This window comes from Lissotriton vulgaris, chromosome 3_1 (assembly GCF_964263255.1).
Source record: "Lissotriton vulgaris chromosome 3_1, aLisVul1.2, whole genome shotgun sequence".
In the NCBI taxonomy this organism is placed as follows: domain Eukaryota; kingdom Metazoa; phylum Chordata; class Amphibia; order Caudata; family Salamandridae; genus Lissotriton; species Lissotriton vulgaris.
The window spans coordinates 318,441,247-318,467,348 of NC_141689.1; the positions used below are offsets into that span (position 1 = coordinate 318,441,247).

Consider the following 26,102-nt stretch of genomic DNA (forward strand, 5'->3'; position numbering starts at 1 on the left):
CGACCGAATCAAATCTTGTATTATTTGCAACAGGGCTTTCTCTCCCTCCCTAGGAATTCTGTACTGTGGTACCCTGGGTAGCTTCGCTCCCACCTTTACCCTTATTGTTACCGGGGCGATATCCATTTTACCCACATCTGTATCATTGACAGCCCACAAACTGTCGGGTATGCCTGCAAATTCAGGTGGTAGTGGGTCATCTTTAGAGAAACATTGCAGTGGGCGAGCAACAGTCGGGCCTAACGTGAGGTACACGCCGTCCGGAGAACAATAGATGGTGGCGTGCAGCCTCTTCAATAAGGCCAAGCCCAGTAAATTTTCTCCACAATTCGATGTCAATAAAAACGGTGAATCAACAGTGAAAGGACCAATCGTTAATGTAAGGGGTTTGGAAATGGGGCTAATCCCCCGGGTACCTGAAAAACCCACAGAGATATTGTTCTTGCCAGACAGAGCCGCCCCGGGGACCCGAGAATGAGCCACTGAACTTTTCATTGCACCCGTATCCACTAGAAATTTTTTCTGAGACCCCAATAAGTCTGCCTCGACATAGGGTCCCCTCTGATCAACTTCCACAGGCACTGGTCCCTCGCTCAGTCCTACGCTGTCCTAGTTATGGGAGAACCCTGTCAGATCGTCCACGGAGTAATCATCATTATAGTATTGACCACCGCCCCTTTGTAGCTGTTGCCTGTCTGCATCATTGTCGAAGTAATTACCTCCCGCCTCCATCTGATCGCGTATTCTGTCTCCCGGAGTCACCACTACCTCTTCCTCGACCTCATCCTGAACCTGCATTCGACTGAAACAGAGGGCAATCCCTCCACCAATGCCCCTCTTGCTTACACTTCGCACACTGATTCGGTCCCAATCTTTCCCTACTCTCACCTCTGCCATAACCGCCACCTCCACGTCCTGGTGCCGCACCTCTTCCTCGACCCCTCGACACTTGCTGTAACAAAACCCTTGTCTTCAAATCTTTTGCCTTCTTTTCCTGCTTGTCCTTACTCTCATTTTCTCTGTGTTCATAATACTGAGCCATGCTGAGAATACCGGAAGGAGAGGACGTCGTCCACGTACTCTCAGACGCTTGCAACCTTGCCGAAATCTCTGGTAACAAGTTCATGACAAACCTATTAACAAAGAGTCGCAACCCTCCATCCTGTGACACATCTTGCCCACTAAAATCCATGAACGTCTCTTCGAACCTCGTGAAGAAGTCCGAAACTGCCTCATCCTTTTTCTGCTTACAAGCCGTCAACTTGTCCCAGTCTACCTTCTTCGGGGGAATGAGAGCGTGCATGTATTTTATTATGCGCCCCGGCAACGCCAAAATCTCAGCTTTCGGCTTTTCTCCTGGCTTACGTTTCTTATCCCAATCCTGCAACTCCTGCCACGTACCCCCCAATTCTTCCGAATGATCTGTTCCCTTCACCTGCCGCCATACATCGACTGGGACCAGAAGCCCAAAAAACAATTCAACATCAGCTAAAGTCATTACAGTGGAAGACGTGGCTTCCGTTAACTCTTTGTAGTATGCAGTAGGGTTCTTCCTAGAATCTGGCAACTGGGCCTTTAAGGCTAATACCTCACTTCTCTTCCATGGTGTATACACCCATTGCTCCTGAAAATGTGCATCTACCCTATTCCTGGTGACAGCTCTCGTGACCGGGTCTACCATCTCGGGGATCTCGGGATGAAAGATAGGGTGTACTTCACGCATTGGATGTATACCTGGAAAATGGGGTGTACCTGCAGAGGGCAATTCATTTCTATACTGTAATAAAGCGCGTAGACTGCGCATCACCTCCTTCACTCCAGTATTCGTTCTATAGGCTCCGCTCTGTATATCTCGTAAAGTCGCCGGAGCCACACCTCCATACCCCTGCTCCCATAGCGGTATCAATACATTTGACATGTGCCATAAAGCGTGTTGTTGCATCAAAGGCTCAAAATCTTTCATTGTGGACCAAATGTCTTCAAACGAATAAATGTTATTCCTAGCCCACTGGCATGCCTGATTGGCCACTATACTTTTCTCATCTAAACCAACTGTAGAACGCGTAAGCAACTTCCGTACCTGTGAGAGCAGTCCACTACCTGCGCCTCGACTCGGCGTTAAAATCTCCTGACTAGTGGTGGTGCTAGCTGAAACAGTAGGGAGTGCTAGAGAAAATTGGGAGGGAGCGGGTGAAGTGGTCTGGAGCAAAGAAACGAGGGGTGTCGAGGGCGGGGAAGCAGAAATCGCTGCGCCATGTTGGTGTGGGGCACTTGCTGATGGACCCGGAACCCCACTAATAGAGGCGGGAGCGGGAGCTGGCAGAGAGGGGTACAATGACTGCGGGGCATAAGGAGGAGGGGGTCGAGTACTCAAAATATCTTCCATTTCATCCTGTTCGTCCTCTCGCACTACATAACTTTTATTTGCTTTCAACCTGCAAAGCCTATCTGCGCGCTCCAAACGCTGCTCATTCTCATTCTTAGTATGTTCTCTCGCTTTCTGCGCCATTGTCTGCGCCGACTTTTTAAAAGCCTCTTTCTCTTCTCTCAACTTACGTTTCCTGGCTTCCTTCTGCCACACTCTTAAAGAATCGAACATGCTTTGACGGCTACGCCTAGCAAACAATTTGTCCTGCAAATAGTCCAATTTAGCTTCTTCAAAAGAACCCGTCAAGGGCCATTGTAAATCCACATTGTCAGCGGTGTACCGGTGCCATAAAGTGCCAAACAAAATGGGGGGTAATCCAAGCTTGATATACATATCAAAGCTTGGAGTGCCCTCAGGGGGTGCAGGTTGGCTCTCAGCCAGTCTAGAATCTGAAACACGACAGCAACATCCAAAACATCGTAACTTACTAAAACACGGCATCTCTACTTTTGGTGTAAAATAAAGCACTTCTCCTCAAAATTCGTCACCTTGAATCACCAGCTCGAGCTCCTTCATACACACATATAATTATACATTAGGAAATCACACTCACACACATATATAAAATTCCTCCAAACACGTGTTACCAAATGGGACAAGGCCCGTCAACCAAGTCCTGGGGAACCTGGACCCTACCGCTGACCGAACAGTACACTAACTGTTCTGAGGATGGAGAACACATCCGCTCCCCGTGCGGCACTACGGATCACTGCGCACTTTACCACGGGAGACCCAGGACTCACCTCCACTGAACCACCACTCTAGGAGTTCAGGGTAAGTTCCGGAGTCCACCCGCAATGAGCCACGCCTTCACCACAGTACCACCCGGTCGGATTACTACAAACAATATATCCAGATATTCTCCCGCCTTCGTTAAGTCTGTCAGAGCACCAATTCGCACTCTGAGTTCCCCGGAGCACACTAGCCCCAGGAGCACACCGGCTCCTCAAACCACCGGAGACACCCTAGTCTCCCGGAACACTCCAGTTCCTTAAACAATCACAGGCGGACCACTCACCTTCTGTACGCGGTACCGGCCTCTACCGTTCTCCACCTCCGGCTGCCAGGACCAACACGGTCAGCTCCGAGTTCCGCCTTCTGGACCCCGGCGTAAGATCCGAACCGGGACCTCTCCCGATCAGCAGGGTGGGGCAGCGCTGCGAGAACCAAGCTCGGCATCAGATGGGTACCCGGGCCCACCGTGCCGACCAGCGGGTCCCCGATCTTCTGCTACCCACCTACGGGTGAGAAAGATGTTTATCGCGGGTTCCCTATTCGGGCGCCATCTGATAAGCGTGGCTCAAATCCACCCGAGTGACTTACCGCACTCACCTATAGTAATTCTGTAGAAAGTCAGCCGGACAGTGGAGAAGAATAAACAATAGTCTTTATTAGGCCAAACACACTCATATGAGAGGGCCCTGTCCGACCTCACTCCTAGGAGTGCGAACGAGAGGACTGACTCTCTTCATCACAGCAATACATTATAATGCAACACAGTTCATTAGGGTACGCCCCTTCTGGAAAATTACTGAAACCCAGACCAGTGAACAATGTCCTCATACAGTAGGCATCTGCACCTGCAAAGGATACATCGCTATCTTTACTCAAGGCCATGGAGCTAGGCTTCAGCGTCTCTGGGCATGAGAACATTACTGATATAGAGACTTGTTAATTTCGGCCACAGTAAGCTGAGAAACGAAAACTGCTGTCTTAGTGAAATTCTCTATTCCTACGGGAGGGGCTGATGAGCGAGTGCGACTCGCAGACACAGAGGGATACACAAAATGGAGGCACACAAGCTAAGCTAAGGAACTAGTATCGTCACACATACATTTGAATAATCAGTTAACAAACGGGAATAATTAAAAACATGCATATACACGTACTCCATCAGTTAGCCATATGATGCTAACTCACATATGAGAATAGGGATGGTTGGGGCGTCGAAAAGTGAATTCTATCAGTTTCAGTTCCAATCTATATTTCATATGCATGGACATCTCTTTACCTACACTTACTTATACTCCATTTTTCACCGTCTTGTGGGAAAACAATCTAACAATGGAGTCAATGCCCATGCGCACTAGTACCAAGAGGAGGAGTGCACTTACCTCGTGACTCGAAAGACTTCTTCAAAGAAAAACAACTTTCAAACATCTGGACCCAACACTAGATGGCAGGAGTATGCAGAGCATGTGAATCTAAGTAACATAATCCTTTCCATCATTTAGCTTACCTGGTCAACCCGATGTTTTCCTATGGAACGGTCAGCTATGCTGAAAATAGCTTTAACAGTAAATGCAATACACCTGCCTTATGGGCAATAAGGCCTACATAGAGGTGACATATATATATATATTTAAAAGGGAGGGTTTATTTTCACAGGTCCAGTTTGCAGTTTAATACTGTATCAGCCACGCTACAAATGGTAGGCCTGCGGTCATGTCTGCACTGTCAATGTAGTGGATGGCAGTTCATTAGTGATATTTAACTTACAGGTCCTGGGTTCCCTTTCTACTATATTGTAGGGACTTGCATGTAAGTTAAATACGCCCACAGATGTATATTAATATTGTTATCTTTAAAAGAGGAGCGCAGACTCATTAACCCTGGTTAGCAGGGGTAATGTGCAGAGTGTCTTGACAGTTTTACAGGCTGTCGAAGTAAACATCTGGAGCTACACAGCACAAATGATGGTAAATCCCTACAAGTATAACATTCAAACATCTCTGCTTCACCTTTAAAGTACACTGTCCAAAATATGTACAGGCTTTTTTTCCTTCTTACTCACCAAACACAAGGTTAGCTGAGCTAAGGCAAATTATACTGTACAAGTCAGATATAGTAGCACGAAATGTAGTTGGAGATAGATCTCTGTGCCGCGAGCTCCACTGAGTTATGCATTTTGCCCAGAACCCAGGTTCCTCCACAATTTGATTGTGTTGAAGAAAAAAACTGAAAACATCTGTTGAAAAAGGTTTTTCTGTCTTTCTACAAATCTTCCGGGACTATACCCCTTTGTCAAGAGGTAAGGCCACGAAGAGTGCAACACATGTACTGAAGATACTCATACCTGAGTAAACATCAAATAATCCTGGAACTAGTACAGTCTCTTACGATCACTGTACACCTTCTGCTGAGGAAGTGTCAAAGACCCACAAACGCCATCTGATGATGATCTAAAATCTATATAGTGCACAGATACTCCAAGGAGTGGCCCGACGCTGGATTCAAGATTACCTTCAAAACACAGATTGTCGTGTCAAGCTTGTTGAAAGAGCTATGTTTAAAAAAAATTCTTAAAGATGGATTGCTCAGTTGTGATACATGGCTCCAGAAGACGTTTATTCCAGGCGACTGGTCTGAGATAGGTAAAGGACCTGCCCCTGGTTCTAAACCAGCAGATTTTTGGAATTCTAGCTAATCTATTGTTCGAGAAACGTAGGTTTCTGGAAGGGACATAATGACAAATCCTCTCAGGTAACTAGCTTCAGTATCGTGCTTTGTGAACAAGGACTAGGAATTTAAATAGTATCTTATCTTAATAGGAAGCCAGTGTAGTGCCCTCAAATGAGGACGTATGGTCTCTCGGGGGAAGATTGAGGATGATTTAGGCTGCCAAATTCTGCATCACTTAGTCAGTTAAGAAGATATTCTGCAAGACCCAAGTAGAGGACATTTTCATAATTCAATCTGGAAGTTATCAAGGCTTGGATCATCGTTTTCTTAGCTTCAACATACAGTAAGTAATGTGTGTAAAAACCCAAAACAGGAACCAGCCAGTGCCTGGTTTTGTGGTTGGTTGGAAAAAGCACTGTCAAATTTGATTCCTAAATTCCTTACAGTGCCTTGTCGTGGGCCAAGGAGGGGGGGCATCCTTTGGCCAAGAGGTCCTCCATAAATCTGGTGATGTTTGTGTTTGGCTAATAAACACAATCTCTGTCTCGTCCGGATAGAATTTTAATTGTTTGGACAACCAGTGAAACACATTTGAGAGGCAATTTTAAATGGCCTCTACAGCGAACTCTTCTTCCTTTCCAGAGGTGAAAAGAAGCTGGGAGTCATCGGCATATGAGGTCACCTTAGGTCTCAGCTAACACAGTTAAGGGTGTAAGATAAACATTGAATAAGGTGGGGTTGAGTGCCGAGACTTGAGGAACTCGAACAGCTAGCTCACGAACTGCGGAGAAAAAAGGGGGCATTCAAACTGCTTGACCTCTTTCATATAAGGAAGTAAGTCACTTCAGGGCTGGGCCATCAATCCCAATAGATTAGAGACAGGCAAAGAGTCTCAAGTGGGGGACAGTATTGAAGGCTGCTGATAGATCCAACGTAATCAAGACGGCCTTCCCCCCCTTTGTCAGGTTCCCTTGATATGCTTGGCAACTTCTAACAAGGCCATCTCAGTGCTAAAGTGAGGTCTGAATCCACATTGACTCTGGTGCAGAAGATTATTAATTTACAAATACGGTGAGAGTTGTGTATTTGCAAATTCATCTAAAACTAGTGAAAAAGCAAGGAGAAGGGAAATGGGCCTATAATTTGCTTGATATTTGGGATCAGCAGGAGGTTTTTTTAGGCAAAGGCAGAATTTTGGCACGTTTCTATTGCACCGGAACCATTCCTGTTGACAATAGGGTATTCAAAACTTTTTTGCAATGGAATTAATGACTTGTGCTGCTTTTGCAAGTATACCGGGAGGGTATGAGTCAGATGGAGACCCTAATTTAAGGATCTTGATGGCCTCCATACCCTCTATGTAGGACGTTGGAAAATGTTGGCATCCCAGGAGTGGTCTTGTAATGTAATGTAATGTAAAAATTACTTATAAAGCGCGGCATACACCGGACGGTTTCTTGGCGCTGTTCACTTTATTAGGTGAGAGGCAGAGGGCGAGGAGAGGGAAGCTTATGTGTAGATGCTACGGAAGAGGTGAGTTTTAAGGAGAGACCTAAAGTGAGGGTAGGAGGGAGAGAGTCTCAGTTCCAACGGAAGAGAGTTCCAGAATGAGGGTGGCAAAGAGGAGAATCTGAGACCTCCGTGTTTTTTGCGCCTAAAACGAGGTGTCTGAAGGAGCGCAAGATGAGAGGAACGGAGGTGCCTGGAGGGAGCGTAAGGGTGCAGGAGGGAAGAAATAAAGGAGGGACCGATTCCGGCCAAAGATTTGAGTCAGGCATCCCAATTTGAACTTGCAGCGCTGTGAAACGGGAAGCCAGTGAAGGGCCCTGAGGAGGGGGCGAACGTGGTGATGTTTAGGTTGGTGATAGATCAGGCGAGCTGCCTGATTCTGTATCAGCTGCAGTCTGTTAATTTGGTATTGTGGAATGCCAGCGTACAGAGCGTTGGCATAGTCAATCCGAGAGATGACTAATGCCAGCAGTGCCAGGGTGAGGGCTTCAGTGGTCAGAAAGTGAGCTATTTTTCGAATCTTCTTAAGCTGGAAGAAGCAGGAGGACACAGTAGCACTGACCTGGTGCTTCATTGAAAGGTCCTGTGAGATGAAAACCCCCAAGCTTTTCACTTTGTCGGCAGGGCGGGGGGGGGGGGGGCCGAGAGAAAGGGGCCAGAAGGTGGAATTCCAGGGATTGGATGGGCCTCCAACAAGAACGAGCTCCGTCTTGTCGGGATTACGTTTAAGATGGTGAGCGCCCATCCAATTACTGATATGGCAGAGGGTGGACTGGAAATCTTGAGCCGCTTCATCCGAGGAGTCGAGATTGAAGACGAGCTGAATGTCATCTGCATAATTGAATGCAGTGACATTCCTGCCACGGAGGGAGCGGATCAGGGGGGTGAGGTACAGGTTAAAAAGAAGGGGTGAGAGGGAAGAACCCTGCGGAACGCCGCAGGTGACCCTCGTCTTGTCTGCCGTAAACTGAGAAAGACGGACCGATTGATGGCGGTCCACTAGGAAGGAGCGAACCCAATTAAGGGCCGTCCCACTAATGCCCGCCTCTTTGACACGGTCGACTAAGATGGTGTGGTCGACCGTGTCAAAGGCCGCCGACATATCTAAGAGCACCAAGGCTTGACTGATGTTGGAGTCAGCGCCTCTACGAAGTTCCTCCATAACAGAGAGGATAACCGCCTCTGTCGAATGGGCAGGTCTAAACCCGGCTTGCTGGGAGTCTAGAAAGTTGGAGTCTTCAATAAAGGAGCTGAGGACGCTGGTCACATGGGTCTCAAGTACCTTGCTCAGGTAAGGAAGAAGGGAGATGGGACGGAAGTTGCCCAAAACCGTGGGATCAGCGTTGTTTTTTTTAAATATGAGAACCACTTCGGCGTTCTTGAACTGACTTACTAGAATTTGCTATCTCAGAAGGAACGCCATCTGTCTGTGAATAAACGAGCAGGCTTGCTTGAATGAGGCCAGCAGGTCGCATCATTCTGCTGAGGGTGGGTGGCCTCTGATGGCGGACTCAGGGCTCATGAAGGTTTTTACAATTTTAAAAATATATTTAGATTTATTGCCTGATTCGTCTATCCCCATCTCGAAAAATGCTTTTTTTGGCAGAGAGGACCTTTTTTTGCTAACTTAGAGGTCATTTTGTCAACCAAATTATACCTTTTCTGCCATTTTCTCTCAAGGTGTTTCTGATGTTTCTTACCAGTCCTAAGATCCTCGTTAAACCACTGGGCCAACTGTTTGGTTCTGTGGGATCTCAGTGCAGAGGCCTTAGCCAAGTCCTTAATGGTGTTAAGAATCTAGTCATCCGTGCACTAAACCTCCGGTTCTAGTACTCTGAAAAGAAGAGGAGTATTTGCTTCCAAAGAGCAGGGCAGGTCTGCTCTATGAATTTTGTGAAGAGCTTGTGACATGGTTCGTGTTTTCCTCAAAGGAGGTAGATCTTTTTTTGATTGTTGCCATTTACACTTAATTGGATGGTGATCAGACCATATTAATGGTAAAAAAAAATCGAGCGGTACAGTCTTCAAATTAGGAACAATTTGGTCTAATATGTGACCAGCATTTTTATTTTTTTTTAAAGTAATTTTTATTGTAGTAACACATTGCTCAGGCCATTGCTCATGCATATACAGTATTAATCAGGGTGCTGTTTCACGTTATTTCTCATCCCATTTTACACACCCTGCTTTACACAGCCTGCAAGCCCACATCCCGGGGGCCGGGCGGCGGCAATTCCTCAGCTCCCCCATGCCTGATGTCAGTGCTACAGGAATAGCGTTCCGCAGTAGTGTGGGTGTGTGTGGCTACTTTTAATCCCTCTCCTAACTTGCCTATAGAACCCCCCCTTAACTCCCCCCTTTACTCGTGAACCGCCCCCACCCTCCCCCCCCCCCCCCCCCCCACCATCCGCTCGAAGGGTCTCTTGGTGTTTGCGCCTAGGCATGATCTCAATTCTCCTGTGGCTACTGGCTCTACTCCCTCTCGATTAGTTTAAGTTGCTGCCCCTGTCCGCGCTGAGGGTCTCCACCTCGTCTACCACCCCGCTATCCCTGAGGGCCTGCACTAGTACCTCCAAGGCCGTTGCCATTTTCAGCGCCCTTGTATAAGTGGTCCTGCGCGCCATCTGGTATCTATGTGTACTATCACAAACCGCCCATTTCAAAAATTCGTTGTGCCACCGCATATGAGTTGGGCCCGTTTTTGCCTTCCAGTTACTATCAATCCCATATCAATGAATTTGCTTGAGAGTTTGTTTTTGGGGGTATGAGGGAACCAATGCAGGAGACACGACGCCGGGTCGAATTCGACGGTTCGTTCCGTCACCTCACCTCATTCAGGGCCTCTCCTATGTCCTGCCAGTAGTCCCAGAGGGCCGGACAAGACCAAAGCATATGCACAAGCTCAGCTCCCTCTTCAGTACAGCGGGGGCACGCCGCCTCTGCCACGCCAAAATACCTCTTAATCCTCCCGGGGGTCATATATGCCATGTGCAATATATAATAGTGGATGATCTGAAACCTCGCGTTCCTCGTACTGTTACGAGCCCGGCGTACGAGCTGTGCCCACGTCGTGTCAAGGATGTCCTTGCCCAAATCAGTTTCCCACTTGGCCTTTAACGTCTCGAGGGGTGGCAAATGTATACGAAGCATCCTGTTATACAAACAAGTCACCGCCTTGAATGTTCCCGCTGCCATCATGGTATATTGGCAAGCCATAGACGTCTCAGGCTCCGCTAGCCCCGTTCCCCAATGCTTCTGAATCGCCCTTATTACCGCTGCGTGAAGGAGGTAACCCCCCCGTGAGAGGTCGAAGCGTTCCTGAAGGGCTGGAAACGGGAGGAGCGCTCCGTTTTCAAAAAGATCTCCTACTTCCTGTATCCCCGCCTCCTCCCATTGCTGCAGGCGCGACCAATCGCCCCCATGCGGCAGCGCCGTCAGCATGCCCAGCGGTATTTCCGGGGCAAATGGGTGTTGTACTCCAGCTCGCCGCTGCGCCCGGTTCCAGCACTGCCGAAACATGCTTTGCTCAAGGGTCAAGTCCCGAACAGCAATTTTCGGCCGCAAGGCGATATAGGCCAGTACGTGCCGTCGCGTGCCTCGCAGCCTGTCGTCCTCTGGACCTTGGTACACTCGTGCCACCTCCTGTGTGAAGATCTGCAATTGGGCAGCGAGTAGAGCTCGTAGTCCGGGACTGCAAGTCCCCCCTCCTCTTTCGGGCGGGTGAGCGTTGCCAATGCCACCCTACATCTACCCGCTCCCCACAGGAATGCGGATAGCTGGGATCTGAGTTGTCGGAAAAAGGAGCTGGGAATCCAGATCGGAAGCGTGTGGAAGTAATATAACAAACGCGGCAACACCACCATCTTCAAGAGGGCTATCCGGCCAGCAATAGAGAGCAGAAGCGGAGCCCAAAAGGCCATACTGCTCTTCAGCCCCCGCACGCATCGCCCTACGTTACCCTCGAACAGGTCCGCGGCTGAGTGATAAATGTGAACTCCGAGGTATTGGAGACAAGTCGGTTCCCAAGTAAGCGTTGGTCGGTGGTCAGGCCGGGCGGTGCCCCCCCGCATCGGGAACAGGCTTGTCTTGGTCCAATTAACCTTCAGCCCCGAGAGCTCACCAAATCGTCCTAGCATTCCTTCTGCGCCCTCCAGCTCTGCTGTGTCATTTTCAAGAAACAGCAGGAGGTCGTCGGCGTACAGTGAGATAAACTGCTGCCCATCCCTGGCTTGCACACCTGCAAAATATCGCCCCGCTCGGGCCTCAGCCACCAGCGGCTCGATCGCTAGCGCGAACAGGAGGGGGGACAGGGAGCATCCCTGTCGGGTGCCTCTCTCCACCGGGTATTGGTGAGATATCAAGGTTCCGACCCTCACTCTCGCCACTGCCGCCGCATAAAGAACCCGCGTCTATCGGATATATATAACCTTCACCTAAACCGAAGCGTTCCATTACTGTGTATAGATAGTCCCATTCTAAACTATCGAACGCCTTTTCGATGTCAACCGAGAGGACCAGTGGGGCTCTGTCTTCCTGCTGCGAGTCTTCCATGAGGCGGATGAGCCGTCTAATATTGAGAGTCGTGTTCCGGGCAGGGATAAAACCGTTCTGATCTTCATGGATCAAGTTAGGCATATGCTGTAAGAGCCTCGCCGCCAGTATAGAGCTCAAGATTTTATAGTCGGCGGTCAGCATGGAGAGCGGTCTGTAAGACGCTGGGCTGCTACTCTTCCTACCGGGTTTCAGAATCGGTATCACTATTGCTTCTCGCATTGACTGAGGCAGTTGGCCCACACCCCTGGCCTCCTTGTATACGGATAGGAGTCGCGGTGCCAAGATGTCCAGTTACTTGCTATAAAATTCAATGGGCAGCCCATCTATTCCCGGCGTCTTGTTGCGGGCCATTTTCTTGACGGCTCCTCTGATCTCTCCCAAGTCTATATCTTTCCCCAGTTCTTTTGCCTGCTCCTCATCCAGCCGCGGCAGGGTAAGGCCATCTAGGAAGGCCGCTGCCGCATCCACCCGGTCGCCCTGGTCGATTTTATACAGGCCCTCGTAATACTTTTGGAAACCATCCACTATGGCCGACTGGGTGTAGTGCATATGGCCCTCCCCATCTGTGATGTGCAGAATGGGGGAGCAGGATTTCGTGGGGTTTGCAAGCCACGCCAATAGGGTGCCTGTCTTATCCCCCTTCACATGAGATCGCAGCGTATATGCCCGATGGTCGAAAGCTCGAAGCCGCTCTACCTCGACCGCCACCTCTTCTCTAGCTGAGCTGACTGCCTCCTGGAGATCCGGGCGGCCAGGTCGCCCCCTTTCTGCTTCTCGCAATTTTGTGTCTGCCCTATCCAGATCCGCTAGCAGCACCCTCCTCGTGCCCACGTACTTTGTTATACATTGTCCCCTCATCACCACCTTAAAGGCATCCCATTCCGTTGCCCTAGAGGCTGTTGACCCCTCATTGTCAGTGAAATACTGGACCATGCCCTCCTCCAGGGCCGCCTGAAAAAGTGGATCCTCCAGAGTTTCCGGCCTGAGTTTCCAGGTCGGTACCCGGGGCGTCTCGTTCAGGCTAAATGAATCAGGAGCGGATTGTGACCCGAGATTGTTCTTGTTAAATACTGATAAGCGTGGCTCAAATCCACCCGAGTGACTTACCGCACTCACCTATAGTAGCTATATAGGAAGTCAGCCAGACAGTGGAGAAGAATAAACAAAAGTCTTTATTAGGCCAAACAACACTCATATGAGAGGGCCCTGTCCGACCTCACTCCTAGGAGTGCGAGCGAGAGGACTGACTCTCTGCATCACAGCAATACATTATAATGCAACACAGTTCATTGGGGTACGCCCCTTGTGGAAAATTACTGAAACCCAGACCAGCGAACAATGCCATCATACAGCAGGCATCTGCACCTGCAAGGGATACATCGCTATCTTTACTCAAGGCCATGGAGCTAGGCTTCAGCGTCTCTGGGGCATGAGAACATTACTGATAAAGAGACTTGTTAGTTTCGGCCACAGTAAGCCGAGAAACGAAAACTGCTGTCTTAGTGAATTTCTCTATTCCTGCGGGAGGGGCACATGAGCGAGTGAAGCTCGCGGACACAAAGGAATACACAAAATGGCTGCACACAGGCTAAGCTAAGGAACTAATATAGTCACACATATATTTGAATAATAAAATAGCAAACGGAATACCTCAACATAAGTACATGTACGAACTTCATTAGTTAGCCATATGATGCTAACTTACATATGAGAAGGGGAGTGGTTGGGGCATCGAAAAGTGAATTCTATCAATACTCTGACCAAGTTACGGCCGGCAACACGCCTTGAGAGCATAAGATCGCATCTAGCCGGACGTGGAGATCATGTAACCCGGAAAAGAACAAGTAGTCGCGATCGGTTGGATGTTGCGCCCTCCATGCATCGGTCAGCCCCCAGCTCTCCTGCCACTCCAGTCTACCCTTGGTGATTCGGTGCACAGGGGAGTCCCTCAAGGGCGGGTGAGATCTATCCAAATTCACGTCCGCTATGGAGTTAAAGTACCCTCCCAGAAGGATCGGGCCCGCTAGGAAACGCTCCAGCGTCCCCGACAGTCCCGCATAAAAGGCCAATTGTTCTATATTCGGGGTATATACACCACATAGGACAATGTCGCTGCCTCTCAGCTTACCCTCCACCACTACATACCTCCCCTCCGGGTCTATCAGCTGCCGTGTCAGTTGAAAAGGTGTTCCCGCTCTGATCCATATCAAGGTTCCCCTAGCGTATGCTGAGTAACAAGTATGAAAGATCTGCCCCCTCCATCTCCTCTGTAGTGCCACCCCTTCCTGCTTCGTGGTGTGTGTTTCCTGTAGGAGCGCAATATGTATCCCCCTCCGCAGTAGATAGGCGTGCACTTTGTGTCTGCGCTGAATCGTGTGTAGACCCCGCAGGTTATGCATTTCAATATATTCACATTAGCCATTGTCCCTTAGATCAAAGCAATGCCTCCCCTCCATTGTCATTCCCCTGCGGATGGTGGTCCCCCCCAAAACCAATCTTGAACTCCCAACTGTCCAACCCCTAACCGTTCCGGGGTCGGCGAATTCAAGAAATACAAACAGTCCCCAACTGTACACCCCCCCCCCCCCGAACAGGCCCCAATACCAAGATATCAGTTCCCGTTCAAACTCCCGCACCTGACCAACCCAGGTTACTAATACACGGCCGTAACCGTGGGTGCCTTAAGGGCTTATGGAGCGTGGCCTTGACTAGAAGGGAGCCACGTGGTCCATCTCCGCACCCTTCCTCCGGTCCCCCATGATATTACCTAGCTGCTTGCCCAGTGTCCAGCCCCGGTTCTCCATACCTGCTAGTTGGGGGAGTCCCCTCCGGTGCCCCTCCCTTTACCCGCCAGATGTAAGTCAAATGTTCAGGATCTCTTCCGACGTCTGTGGCGTCACTGATGGGCCTTTGGCATCATGGATCCCTGACAGGTCCGATTCCGAACCCGAGGCCGAAGCATGCGTCTCCGTGTCCGTGCCCCGTTTGTACTGGGAGTCCCCCTCTCGTGCCATCGTTTCCACCGCTTGCAGCGCCGCCTTGCGCTCAGCCTCGGTTTGTGAGGCAGTTGGTTTTCGTGCCCCATGTCTCCGTTTGCGCAGTCTCTGCGATTTCCGCAGGCCCGCCGGTGCTCGCTCTCGTTCCTTTTCCCTTTCCTCCCGGACCTTGGCGCCGTCTGTTCCCGCCTTGTATGTTTCCCACCAGTCCCAAGCGTCCACTGCCGAGCTGAAGAATAGCGTTTTGTCGTCCACCACTATCCGGAGTCTAGCTGAGAATAGCAAGGAGTATGAGATCCCCTCGGTTCGCAGCTCCTTTTTAAGCGTTAAGAAGGAGGCCCGCAGTCTTTGCGTTTCAAATGTGAAGTCAGGAAATAGTGTGACTTTGTTATTCGCAATTTGAAATGGGCCAGCATCCTGGGCTCTTAGTAGCAGCAGATCCCTGTCCTAATAATGCAGCAGCTTGGCTACAATTGGTCTCGGTGGCAGTCCAGGTTTAGGCGGTCCGGACGGAACTCGATGTGCTCTCTCCAAGGTGAAGAAGGGCGACAGGCCCTCTGGTGCTACCACAGTCTTAAGCCAATTATCGAGAAAGGTCACCATGTCGTTCCCTTTCTCTTTTTCCGGAACACCTACTATTCGCACGTTGCTGCATCGGCTTCTATTTTCTGCATCCTCAGCCCGTCTTTCCAAGACCTGGATTCGGTCTAGGGCATCTGTAAGTTTGCTCTCCAGAGTTTTATGAGTGGGAGCCAGGTCCTTCAGGGTGATCTCAGCTTCTTTCACCCTGTCTTTCAGCTTATCATGGTCCGCTCGGAGTGGGCCCAGCCCCGACGCCACCTGCGCAATGTCATTTTGCAACGTATCCCGCGTGGCCGTTATGGCCTCCAGGATTCGATCCTGCAGCCGCTGCAGGTCAGTGGGTTCGTTAGAGTCATCCTCTGCTGCCTCCGAGGTCGCCGTTCCCTCCTGTTTGCCTCTCGGTTTCCCCATGCTGCGCAGCGTCTCGCCACAAGTCCCTGCCCAGTGTCCGGCTACTCCGCAGGCTTCCTGCCGTCCCCCGGCCCCCCCCAGCAGACGGCAGAGCTCCGCTGTATGATCGCTGCGGTTTCAGTTGTGGACTACGCTGCTTATATCTGGGGTTATCAGGGGGATCCCGCCTGCTTCTTCCTTCCTCCAATCACCAGCGATCAGTCACTGCCCCCCCGTACTCCGCAGGTCGCCCGGCGTGGGCAAATCGGCCTCAGCCAGCTGTCCCTACGTGGATCCTGGGCACCCCCGCAATTCTTGGGCTGGCCGATGCCGCTCTTCGTGGTGTTTAACGGCGGCAGCCCCAGCCTCCGTGCCTGTTCTCCTCTCCTCCAGCGTTCCGCTCAGCGCTGGGAGTTGCTCGGGTCTCACCGGGCCGCTTGCCGCCCCCGTCCATCCCCCCCTCTCCACCGGTCCAGTGCTTGGCTTCTCCTCTCACCGTTTTTCTCTGTGGGGGGGGGTCTCAGGGCAGACTCTTCGTCCCCCGGATCCCTGCCTCACCGGTCCGACCTCCGTTCCGGTGCCGATTACTGGCACACTCGGTTGACCCCCTCTAGTCTGCGCAGCCACCCGGGTCTCTCAACTCATGCCAGTCCAGCCGCTCCCCGAAGCCGCGGGTGAGACTCTCGTTGGTCCCCCAGCTCCCGGGGGACACCGCCTGGCGATCCTTCCTCAGCCGGCGGCAGTTTCCAGCCGCAGAGCCGGGCTCCGATGAACGGCCTGGCCAGCCGCAGCGCAATCAGCCTCTCCTCGCGGCCGCCATATTGAATTCCCCTCCGCTCCGGCGATTCCAAACCTCGGCGGCTGCCCTCGGGAAATCAGCCCTGTCGGCGGCTCCTCACACGCTCCTCGAGCCTCCGCGTTCGGATCCCCTCTTCTCCGGGGCTTCCCTGGGCTCCTTGCTTCTTTAGGCAGGAGGATCGTGGGGAATGGGCGCGGAGCTCCGGGCTCACGCCGCCATTTCCTTCGGCATCCAAGCCACGCCTCAATATGTGACCAGCATGATGAGTTGGTTTAAGCACCTGTTGAAAAAGACCAAGAGAAGACACAGTATCTAAGAGTGAGGCTTCCTAAGAGTTTGATGGTTTATCCATATGAAGACGGAAGTCACCTAATGCTAAAAAAATTATTGTATATCTAAGGGACCAAGAAGCCAGAGTGCTGCCCAGTGATCTCAGAAAAAGACTGGCATGGCCTGGAGGTCTACAGATAAGATCCCCAGCTATGAGCTGCTGGGGAGACAGGGTGAGGCGGAAGCCCAAACCTTCAGCGCATTCCATTTCCTCAAGAGGAATGGGCATGCACTGAAACCCGCTTTTATATATTAGTGCCTCCCCCCCCACCCCAACCCCCCCTCTGCCTTTTAGGCAATTTTTCTGAGAATTTTATATCCAATAGGAATGGCTTTGGATATGATCGGATTACCCAATTCTGGAAGCCATGTTTCTGTAAGAAACAGAATATCTAGCTTTTCTTCATTTAAAAAGTCCCCAAAAATGCATTTCCTGCTTTTACAGGGACAGCTGAGAACTGCGCCGTGAATGGGCTTATTATTTGGTACTGGCTGCTATCAAACCCTTTGCTGTCAAACTCTTTGCATTGGGGGCCCAATGACCATGATTGCAAGAAAAATTATCCTTTAGTGTATTAGGCGGGAAATGCCCACAGCAGTTACCAAGTGCCTCCAATCAAAAGCCAGCATATAACATAACCAAGATCTAGGTAAATTATTGGGCTTCTCATACAGCTGGTTTTGTTCCTATACGCTGGCCTATACATGGGGTTTATCAAATGGCATGCAAACAGCAACAGAAAATTTGCTGGTTGCCCCGCTTTACCAAAATTGACTGATTATCTTGCCTCCCGGTTGCAATGTTTTTTTGTGCAAACAGCCAGCAATGTTAGCAACCTGATTGAGGCGCTATGTGGCATGTGGCAATGCTATAGGATTTTATGGTATTCAAAAGACTGGTAGATTTCACATGCTTGTGAAGACCTTTTTTGACTTTTCATAATTATGGATCAAAACGAATTGATGGCACCCTGGAGACTGCATAGTAACTGAAAATACTGTTTATTAGCAACAAAAGCCCACACAAAATAATTTTGATAACTGTGGATTGGGTTTCTATTATTTGCTTCTCACAGAAATGAGTCTTGTATAAGTAAAGGGCGCTCTAGCTGGCCACTATATGGATATAAAGCCCTTTTTGATCCTCAGAACACCACTGTATTTTTGTATGATGCTTATTTCAGGTTGAGTTTTCATTACGTGAAGAATCAAATATTTTTCTTTTAAAACTTAATACTGAAAACATAGACTCAAAAACTACTGATTAAATGATCTTTCTCTCACTGCCTTCAACACTATGCACAAAATTCTGTTTGTTGATTTGTGTATTTTATTTTGGGACAAAGTTCGTATGTTATTTTTTGGTGGCCTGGAAAATTATTTTCCTGCTTAATGTCCAATAATTTAGAATCATCGAAAATAAATATCCGTGAGGTGCATAACCAAGTTATAAATCCATGTTATATAAAAAGAACTAGCTCAGCCACCGTCCAACCTTCACTGAGGCAGTGGTCAAGGTTGCCCATGAACCCCTCATCTGCCCATAAGAGCTCTTCAAATGGCCTACTATCAAAAGCTTGCACTTAACAAAACACTTATTTATATAAATTATTGAAAGTGAATATTTAATTGGTGATGACAACGTACTTTGAGACGTGAAGTCATGTGCACTGTAGCCTCGTTGTAATGCAAGCCTCTTATTTACTCCATGCATATGCAGTTTGTACAGTTATCGTTAATTATTGACAAATAATTAGTAATTGGTTGACAAATCTAACAGTGTATGCTTTTATACAGGAGAAGGCATCAAATGACTCTGGAATGGACCTCAGCAAAGATTCATCCTCGGTCAGTCAGTCTCTAGAAAAACAAAGTGAAGATAGAACTTCAGACACTGAATCCTTTCCACTTACCTTGGATGCCTCAACGGAGACTGAATCACAGTATGAAATAGAAACCCAAAGCGAATTACAAATTAAGCAGCTTTTTGATACTTTGCAAGATATGGAGATACGGTTGGAACGCTCGGAAGCAGAAAGGAAGCACTTAGAGTCACAATTGAAGATGGGCCAGGCAGGAGAAAGTGGCATAGACCAAACCGAGATGTCTGAGCATGCCAGTGACCTCATCCTGAAGGTGGAAGAATCTGAATGCGGATCTGAAGCCAACTCAGAAGAGAGCGTGATTGCACAGGCGGATAAGGGAAATATTAACGTGGAATTGCAAAAGAATGATGAGAGAGCAACCAATGATGAGCAGCAAGCTCTAAACAAGGAACTAGAATTATTACGAAAAGAACAAGAGAAAGCCGTGGCTGAAATTCGGACCAGCAAAGATAAAATAACCAACTTGGAAAAAGAGCTTGAAAAGATGGAAGATAGACTGGCAAACATGATGTCCTCTGAAGAACGAGAGGAAATGATAAACTCTTATTCTTTAGTTATTGAGAATATTAACCAGGAGAAGGTATTGCTAATCGAGAAGTACACAGAAGGGCAGGAAGAAATAAAAAGATTGCAGGATGCACTGTCAAGTCTAAGCAAGTTAGCTAGTGAATGTACAGACATGAAGGAGACCATGAAGAAAACCATAGACGAGCTCAACAAGCAAGTGAATGAGTTGTCGCTTATGTACAAGGAGGCGCAATGTGAGCTTGAGGATCACCGCAAGAGGCAGCAGGCAGCCGATGCAGACTCCAACTACATTAGCAAAGAGGAGCATAACCGGGTAATGCGGGAACTGAAGGACATGAAAGTGAGGGTGGAGGAAGAAGTGGTGGAGCTGGAAGCAGAATATGAAAAGGCAATAAGTGAATTGGTGGCACTGAAGAAGCAATTGGATGCAGAGAAAGGAAATTCCTTAGAAATTTCTGAGAATAGGCAGCTTATAAATTCCCTAAAAGACAATGTTGTGGAGCTAGAGGCAGAGCAAAATGATCTCAAAGAGCAACTAGTTAAAAAGGAATTGGAAGTGACCAACCTACAAGAGCACCTGTTGGAAGAAAAAGAGACCAACCGTGAGCTAGAAGCAGCTCGGGGCTCTGTTGAACAATTAAAATCATCTTTAGAGGAGGAAATTAACGTGTTATCAAGCAGACTGAAGGATGTAATGAAGGAAAAGGAAAAGGTGTCTCTGGACAGTGCACAGGTGAGGAGAGAGATGCTGCAGGTTAATGGAGAAAAAGAAGTTCTTCAAAGCCTTCTGAAATCAAAGGAACAGGAAGTAGCTGAACTGTGTCTCAAATATAATCAGATTCAAGAGGATCTTGCTGAAATGAAGAAATTGTCCGAAAGCTCGTCAAAACTGGAAGAAGACAAAGATCGAAAGGTTAGTGATGATTTATGACAAAGCAGTGCTTGAAATGACGTTTTGCATTCATTAAAACATATCAACTATGCAGAAAGCTAAGCACATGCGATATAAGCATTTTTTGCTAAGAATTGTCGCACAGTAAAGAACAAAATGGATTTGTATATTTGTCTGAGACAGATATGCTATGGGGAATTGCAAGGTAGCGGGACGAAGGAGACCGCTATTGTCGTGGTGGCCTACCCCTAAGAAATGTGTGACTACAGGGTGACACCACCTCTTCCTGGGTTTACTACTAGTAGTCTAAACTTTTGATGGGACCCGAAGCGAGAAAAACATTGGTGGCTGTTTGTATTGGTATCCTCATTGATAGGATTGTTTGGCGTGCAGGCCTTACACATAGGTGTTTCCTATTATTAGCCAGAGTCACTTAACAAGAATCCCACAGCCACAGACCTCCTGTGCTCTTATTAGACAACTGAACTGTATAGACCTAGTTAGATACCAGGGTAGTAATAACCCCAATCTATCTCTACTAACCCTTTTAATCCAGTCAAGGTGCCCACAAATCGACAGACAGCTGGTGCTTGTGTGCAAAAGGGGAGGGTCCCCGCCACTCAGGAGAGGAAGAGTAGTAGGACGGAGTACACCAGCAGTTCATGCAGAAGGGTTGGCTGCTCCATCGGAGTTGTTTTTTTGCCAGGGGTGCAATTGCGCCTGTGCAGGTCGAGGTTCTCATTCCCCCCTAAAGCCAGGGCTTTAAGTGGGCCGGGTCCTACTGGTGCTCAGCACCACCAATACTAAAACGCAGGTGCTGAGACGGGTCTCTATCGGACTTTCCATTTTTCCCCTCAGGGTGAATATACATATATATTTGTTTAAATCTGCAGCAGTAACACCCTTCACTGCTTTTGAGGAGACTTCAAATAGTTCTTTCACATTCTCATCATTTCGGAAGGGAAGCATTTTTAGTGTTATATACAATGAAGCTTTAGTTGTTGCTTATTAATCTTACACAACTAGCAACCATTGGCAAAGCCAATAGCCCAGACTTGTTGTAAGTATGTTACTTGTTGTATTATATATCTGGATACAATGACAGAAACAGCAAAATACCAGTTGGGCGGCACACTATGCGAAGCACAGATTTGTAGCGTACATATTTTTAAGCCACGCCCTTAATTACCTCGGCCAGGCCCCTTTGAGAGACACCCTAGTTTTTTCATTGCACTTAAACCCCTGCCTGCAGCACAAGTGAGAGTGCTTGCATCATGAAAGAGGCATGTCGTTTTATCAGTGCCAAGGATATGCCCGTCCTTAGGGTGATTACTGTGTGATCCTAGGTGGGGCCAACTGAGCACCATAGGTCTTGATGATGGGGGCAGGAACAGCTAGCACAGTCCAACTGTGAGTGGGCGGGGCAGCCTGGGTTCTGGGCTCTGCCTACACTCATTCTATTCCGTTGCTTGGGCATTGCAAGGGGCTTGGGAGGAGTCCATCAGGCGAAATGGGCTCATGGACTCCTCCCCGGCCCCTTGTAACCTTGAACCAGGAGTCAATAGAACATCCGCAGAAGCGCAGATCAGCGGTACTTCTTCTTCAGTGAGTGTGGTGCATGTGCAGTGCACTTGGAGAGTGGTCCACTCATGCCGCGAGTGCCCCCATCCTAGCCTCCAGACCTACTGCTGCATGTGCACTCCTCTCCCAAAGCTAAGACTTCAGCAGGAGCTGCCTTCTAACAGAGGATTCAGCTGACAGCAAGTAATGATACCAGCAGGGACTGCAGTCTGTCCTTCGCAGTGCTTGTGCAGGGACACCGTGAGTCTTCTTGGCTGGCCTGAGCGCAGCATTGCAAACTCCTGGACCGCCTTCATTCAGGGCGGTGTTTAGAGGAGGGAGGTGCTGTTTGTTTCACGTAGATCCACCCTTGTGTCCCCCATGCTCCATCTCGTTTCAGTCTCATTTCTGCCTGACAAAGAACAGATTTAGTTTACTGTTTCAGAGTCCCCCAGAGGTTCTGAAAGAAAAGATTAACACCGTACCTAGCACAAGAGAGCAATTAACTATATCTAGTTATTACTGTTCGGTACAACCCATATCAGATTGCTCCCACTGCAAAAGTAGGGATGAAGTTCATCTCATGAGTGTTAGGAGTTAGCACAGTTGGCTGGAGTGAAACATGTCTGACAGCTGTCTAAACAAATTCGCACATATTGTATTGTAATTGCATTTATATAGCGCTTACTACCCCTGACGAGGCGTTGAAGCGCTTTTTCGGCGGGTAGCACGCTACTCCGGGACCCATAGAGGATTAGTATTGAATGGTATAGTGAAACATGCAAGTACATTTTAAGTGGTGGATAGGTTAGTCCGTTATTTGGATTTGGAATGATAGCAGAAGGATAGAGGAGGAAAAAGGTTTGTATTTATTTATCGCTTGTTGACGCACGCTATTCAGGAAGCCTATAAAGGATTAGTGGTGAATTAATATGGTGAAATATGAGGTAATTTCAGTGGTGGATATTAGTCTGTTACTTGGAGTGAGAAGGATAGTGGAGGGATAAAAGGGGAAGAAAGATTTGCATTCATATAGCACTTGTTACCCCTGATGGGTGTTTAAGCGCTTTTCTGGCGAGTAGCACGCCACTCCGGAACCCATAAAGGATTACTGGTGAAAATGAGTATAAGGAAAAAATATGAAGTAATTTGAGTAGTGGATATGTTATTCAGTTATTTGGGTAGTATATTAGTATAGTTTATTATGGAATTTGAGAAGTGAACATGTTAGTCTGTTAATTTCGATTGAAAGGGATAGTGGAGTGATGAGAGTGAAAGATTATTATTATTTGTTTTTTTTTTAGGTCTTAGCAATAGGATGAGGCTTTTGGATGAGTAAAAAGGAGTTTTGAGGGGAGGAATCAGAGGAAAGTGTTTAGAAAGGTTTGTTTTAGGGGATATAGTAAGAGGTGTCATATGATGCAAGGAGGGGTAGAGTAGGAGATAAAAGGTGGTCTGTTAGGTGTAATTACAGCAGGGAGAGTGTGTCTGAATGGGATGTAGTTATGTATGGTGTTGTGTTAGTGATGAGTGTATTGGTTAGTGGTATAGGATAGAGATGTGTACTGTTTGTGGGTGATGGTGGATATGTGAGGTAGTTGGGATAGTGGGGTGTGTAGATGTGGTTTGGTTGGGTTGGTGGTGCATGCTGGTACATTAATCTGTGCATAGTGTTGTGCGTTGTGTACATTTGGTGTGAGTGTCTTACTCTGTTTGTGGATGTGAATGGTGTGGGCTGGGTATTGCTAAATGAGAAAAAAGGGCAGCATTTTTGGCCCTGGTCCTGGTCAGTCTCGAATTTAGCCTCGGCGCCCGGGCTGAGACGCCCTAAGCCTGGCCTTTTATAGCCCTAGTAATCAGGTGACCCTTGCTGGCCAGGGAGTTGGAAGCTGCTTCTCCTGTTTAGAATCTCCTAGGACAGACCGGCTCAATCCACAATTTGGACTTCTGCAGGTAAAGGCTTCACTAACTTGAAATCTAACAATACTGTTTGAATAAAACTTTACTCCCCCTGCTGGCCAAAAAACGAATTGCACAGGCCCCAGTAAAAACAGTTTAAACAGCTCACAGAAGCACCCTCTGGTGTAGATTATCCCTGTTGCTGGGGGGGAGGCAGGGGGCTGGCCTCACCGGCTTGTGAACACAAAATGGTGGCTGGGGGATGCACTGTTTTAACACTCAGGTCTTAGCACAGAGCAAAGGAGAAATTTGGAGGGAAAACAGATTTGTCACCAAGGAATGAGAGGGACAAACTACAGAGGTTGGAATGCTAATCCCACAATTCAACACGTTAAATGCAAGCAATCATGGGCAGGGAAAACCACAAGTTTAAAACACAAAACAGGTGATAAAATATGCAATCACAGGCAGGTCAAAACTGCAATTTTAAACTGTAACAACCACATGCAGAGACAGAAGTGAGAAGTGCAGGCACTCACTCTCTCAAATTAAAAAGATGCAGGTACTGCGTACCGGACAGAACCTGCCCATGTAAAACAGTGCTTAGGGATACTTAAGACTTTAGTTATCTCTGGCAGTGGGAGATTTTCTCTTCCTCCAGAACAGCACAAAAAAACCTTGCTCCCAAAATGTGGGTTGTAGCCTATTTCAGCCCAGATGAGCAGTGTTGGAATGCTCGATGATGAGGCATGCCACGATTAAGTGAGTGAGGGTCTTGGAATTCCCAGCGGCACCTCTGTCAGAAATCAGTATTGACAGATATGCAAAGCCCTGTGCTTCTTTACGGTGTGTTTAATAATTGATAGGGAAGACACAAGAATACGTCTTAAGAACCTCTCTCCTTGCTTGGGTTTGTAGTTATCAGGCGATGACACCGTTCCTGATGTGTTTCATGTTGTGCTTTGATCTAGTGCTGTTACCTTCCATGGTCATGTAACTACACTGTTTCTGAGCCTGGGCATCGTGCACTGTGTGCCATAGTATGTACCTAGCATTAGGCCACTGAGGTCCAGCAGTGTTGTCCGGGTCGGAAGTACGTGTGGTGTTTTATTGTCCACTTTCCATACAAATGATAGAGGGGCGCACTCCAGTGCTTGTTAAACTGGGAGTTGACGGAAGGCGATATGTTATTGCAGAGTGCACTGAATACCTCATTCTTGTCTTGTTTTGAAAGGTTTTGCGCCTTGCGATAAGTGGTTGGCATTGTCTCCCATAGCTGTGGACACTGTAGAGAACAGAAGACCATGTGCTGACTTAGAAAGGAAATTACTTTGGAGAAAGGTTCTGTTTTCAAGATCTCCATCAAATTCGGTAGATATTGGATGATGCCACGTTGGAGTGAAAAGTAGTTAAAGTAATGAAAAGTGCCTACTCCGAAAGAACATCCATTGTGGATGTGGAGATTATGTAGGGATGTTTTCTTTGAGACTATAAGTTGTATACCGGATTCTTTCATTGGTGTAGAGTTATTTGAATTTAATGCAGGATTTCTGTGTGGAGTAGTGTTAGTAGTGGAGTGTAGATAAAAGCTTGTGTTTGTGGGTCTGAGCTTCTAAGGCATTGTGAAGGAAGGTACTGTAGTCCAATCTTGAGAGCACAGGGGGCTGTTCATAAATGGTACTGGAGGCGCCATTACTTTATTACGGGCTTGCACTTTTATTTTATAACACAAATTATTGTTATCGTCAAATGTATGAATTGACCTCCAAGATGGTGCTAGCATTAGCCGACAAACTTTTTTTTTTTATTATTATCTTTTTTTACTGAATTTTGATGTTCTATTCCATTTTGTAGATTAATGAGCTGTCGAAAGAGGTGATCAAACTTAAAGAAGCTCTAAACAGCCTGTCTCAGCTTTCCTTCTCAACGTGTACATCAAAAAGACAGGGCCAGCAGCTCGAAGCCCTACAGCAACAAGTGAAACAACTACAAAGTCAAATGACGGTAAGTCTAATTTTTTAAAGCTCTACCTCATTTCGATGGGTTCAAGCATGTAGTGCAGTCTCTTGGAATTTATTTACCAATTAAAAATTCTGTTCGAACCAACTGTTTGCTACATAATGGTTTGAGGTGAACTTGAAATGTTATGGGCAGAATGTATTGATTCAGTTTATTTTTAATTAATATGCAATTAGATTAATTTGGGACTGTTTTATTGTTCAATTCAAGAATCTTTATTCGAATGTTTCAATTCATAAAAGTACATATCATAATGCATATTCCATAAAATACTGTTATACATAAAATACAATTTAAAAAAGAACAGGTTAAATTACAATTTTAACAT

The 26,102-nt window shown here is 47.8% G+C and overlaps 1 protein-coding gene across 4 annotated transcripts in view; it reads left to right on the top strand.

Annotated features, from left to right (window-relative positions):
• The window catches only part of RAI14 (retinoic acid induced 14), a 430,174-nt gene that overhangs the window by 390,898 nt on the left and 13,174 nt on the right, over positions 1-26,102 (top strand). For all 4 annotated transcript variants that reach the window (XM_086960508.1, XM_086960510.1, XM_086960512.1 and 1 more), the window contains 2 exons: positions 18,788-20,317; positions 25,610-25,759. In XM_086960508.1, the coding sequence (XP_086816634.1) occupies positions 18,788-20,317; positions 25,610-25,759 (1,680 nt within the window). The remainder of the gene's footprint in view (positions 1-18,787; positions 20,318-25,609; positions 25,760-26,102) is intronic.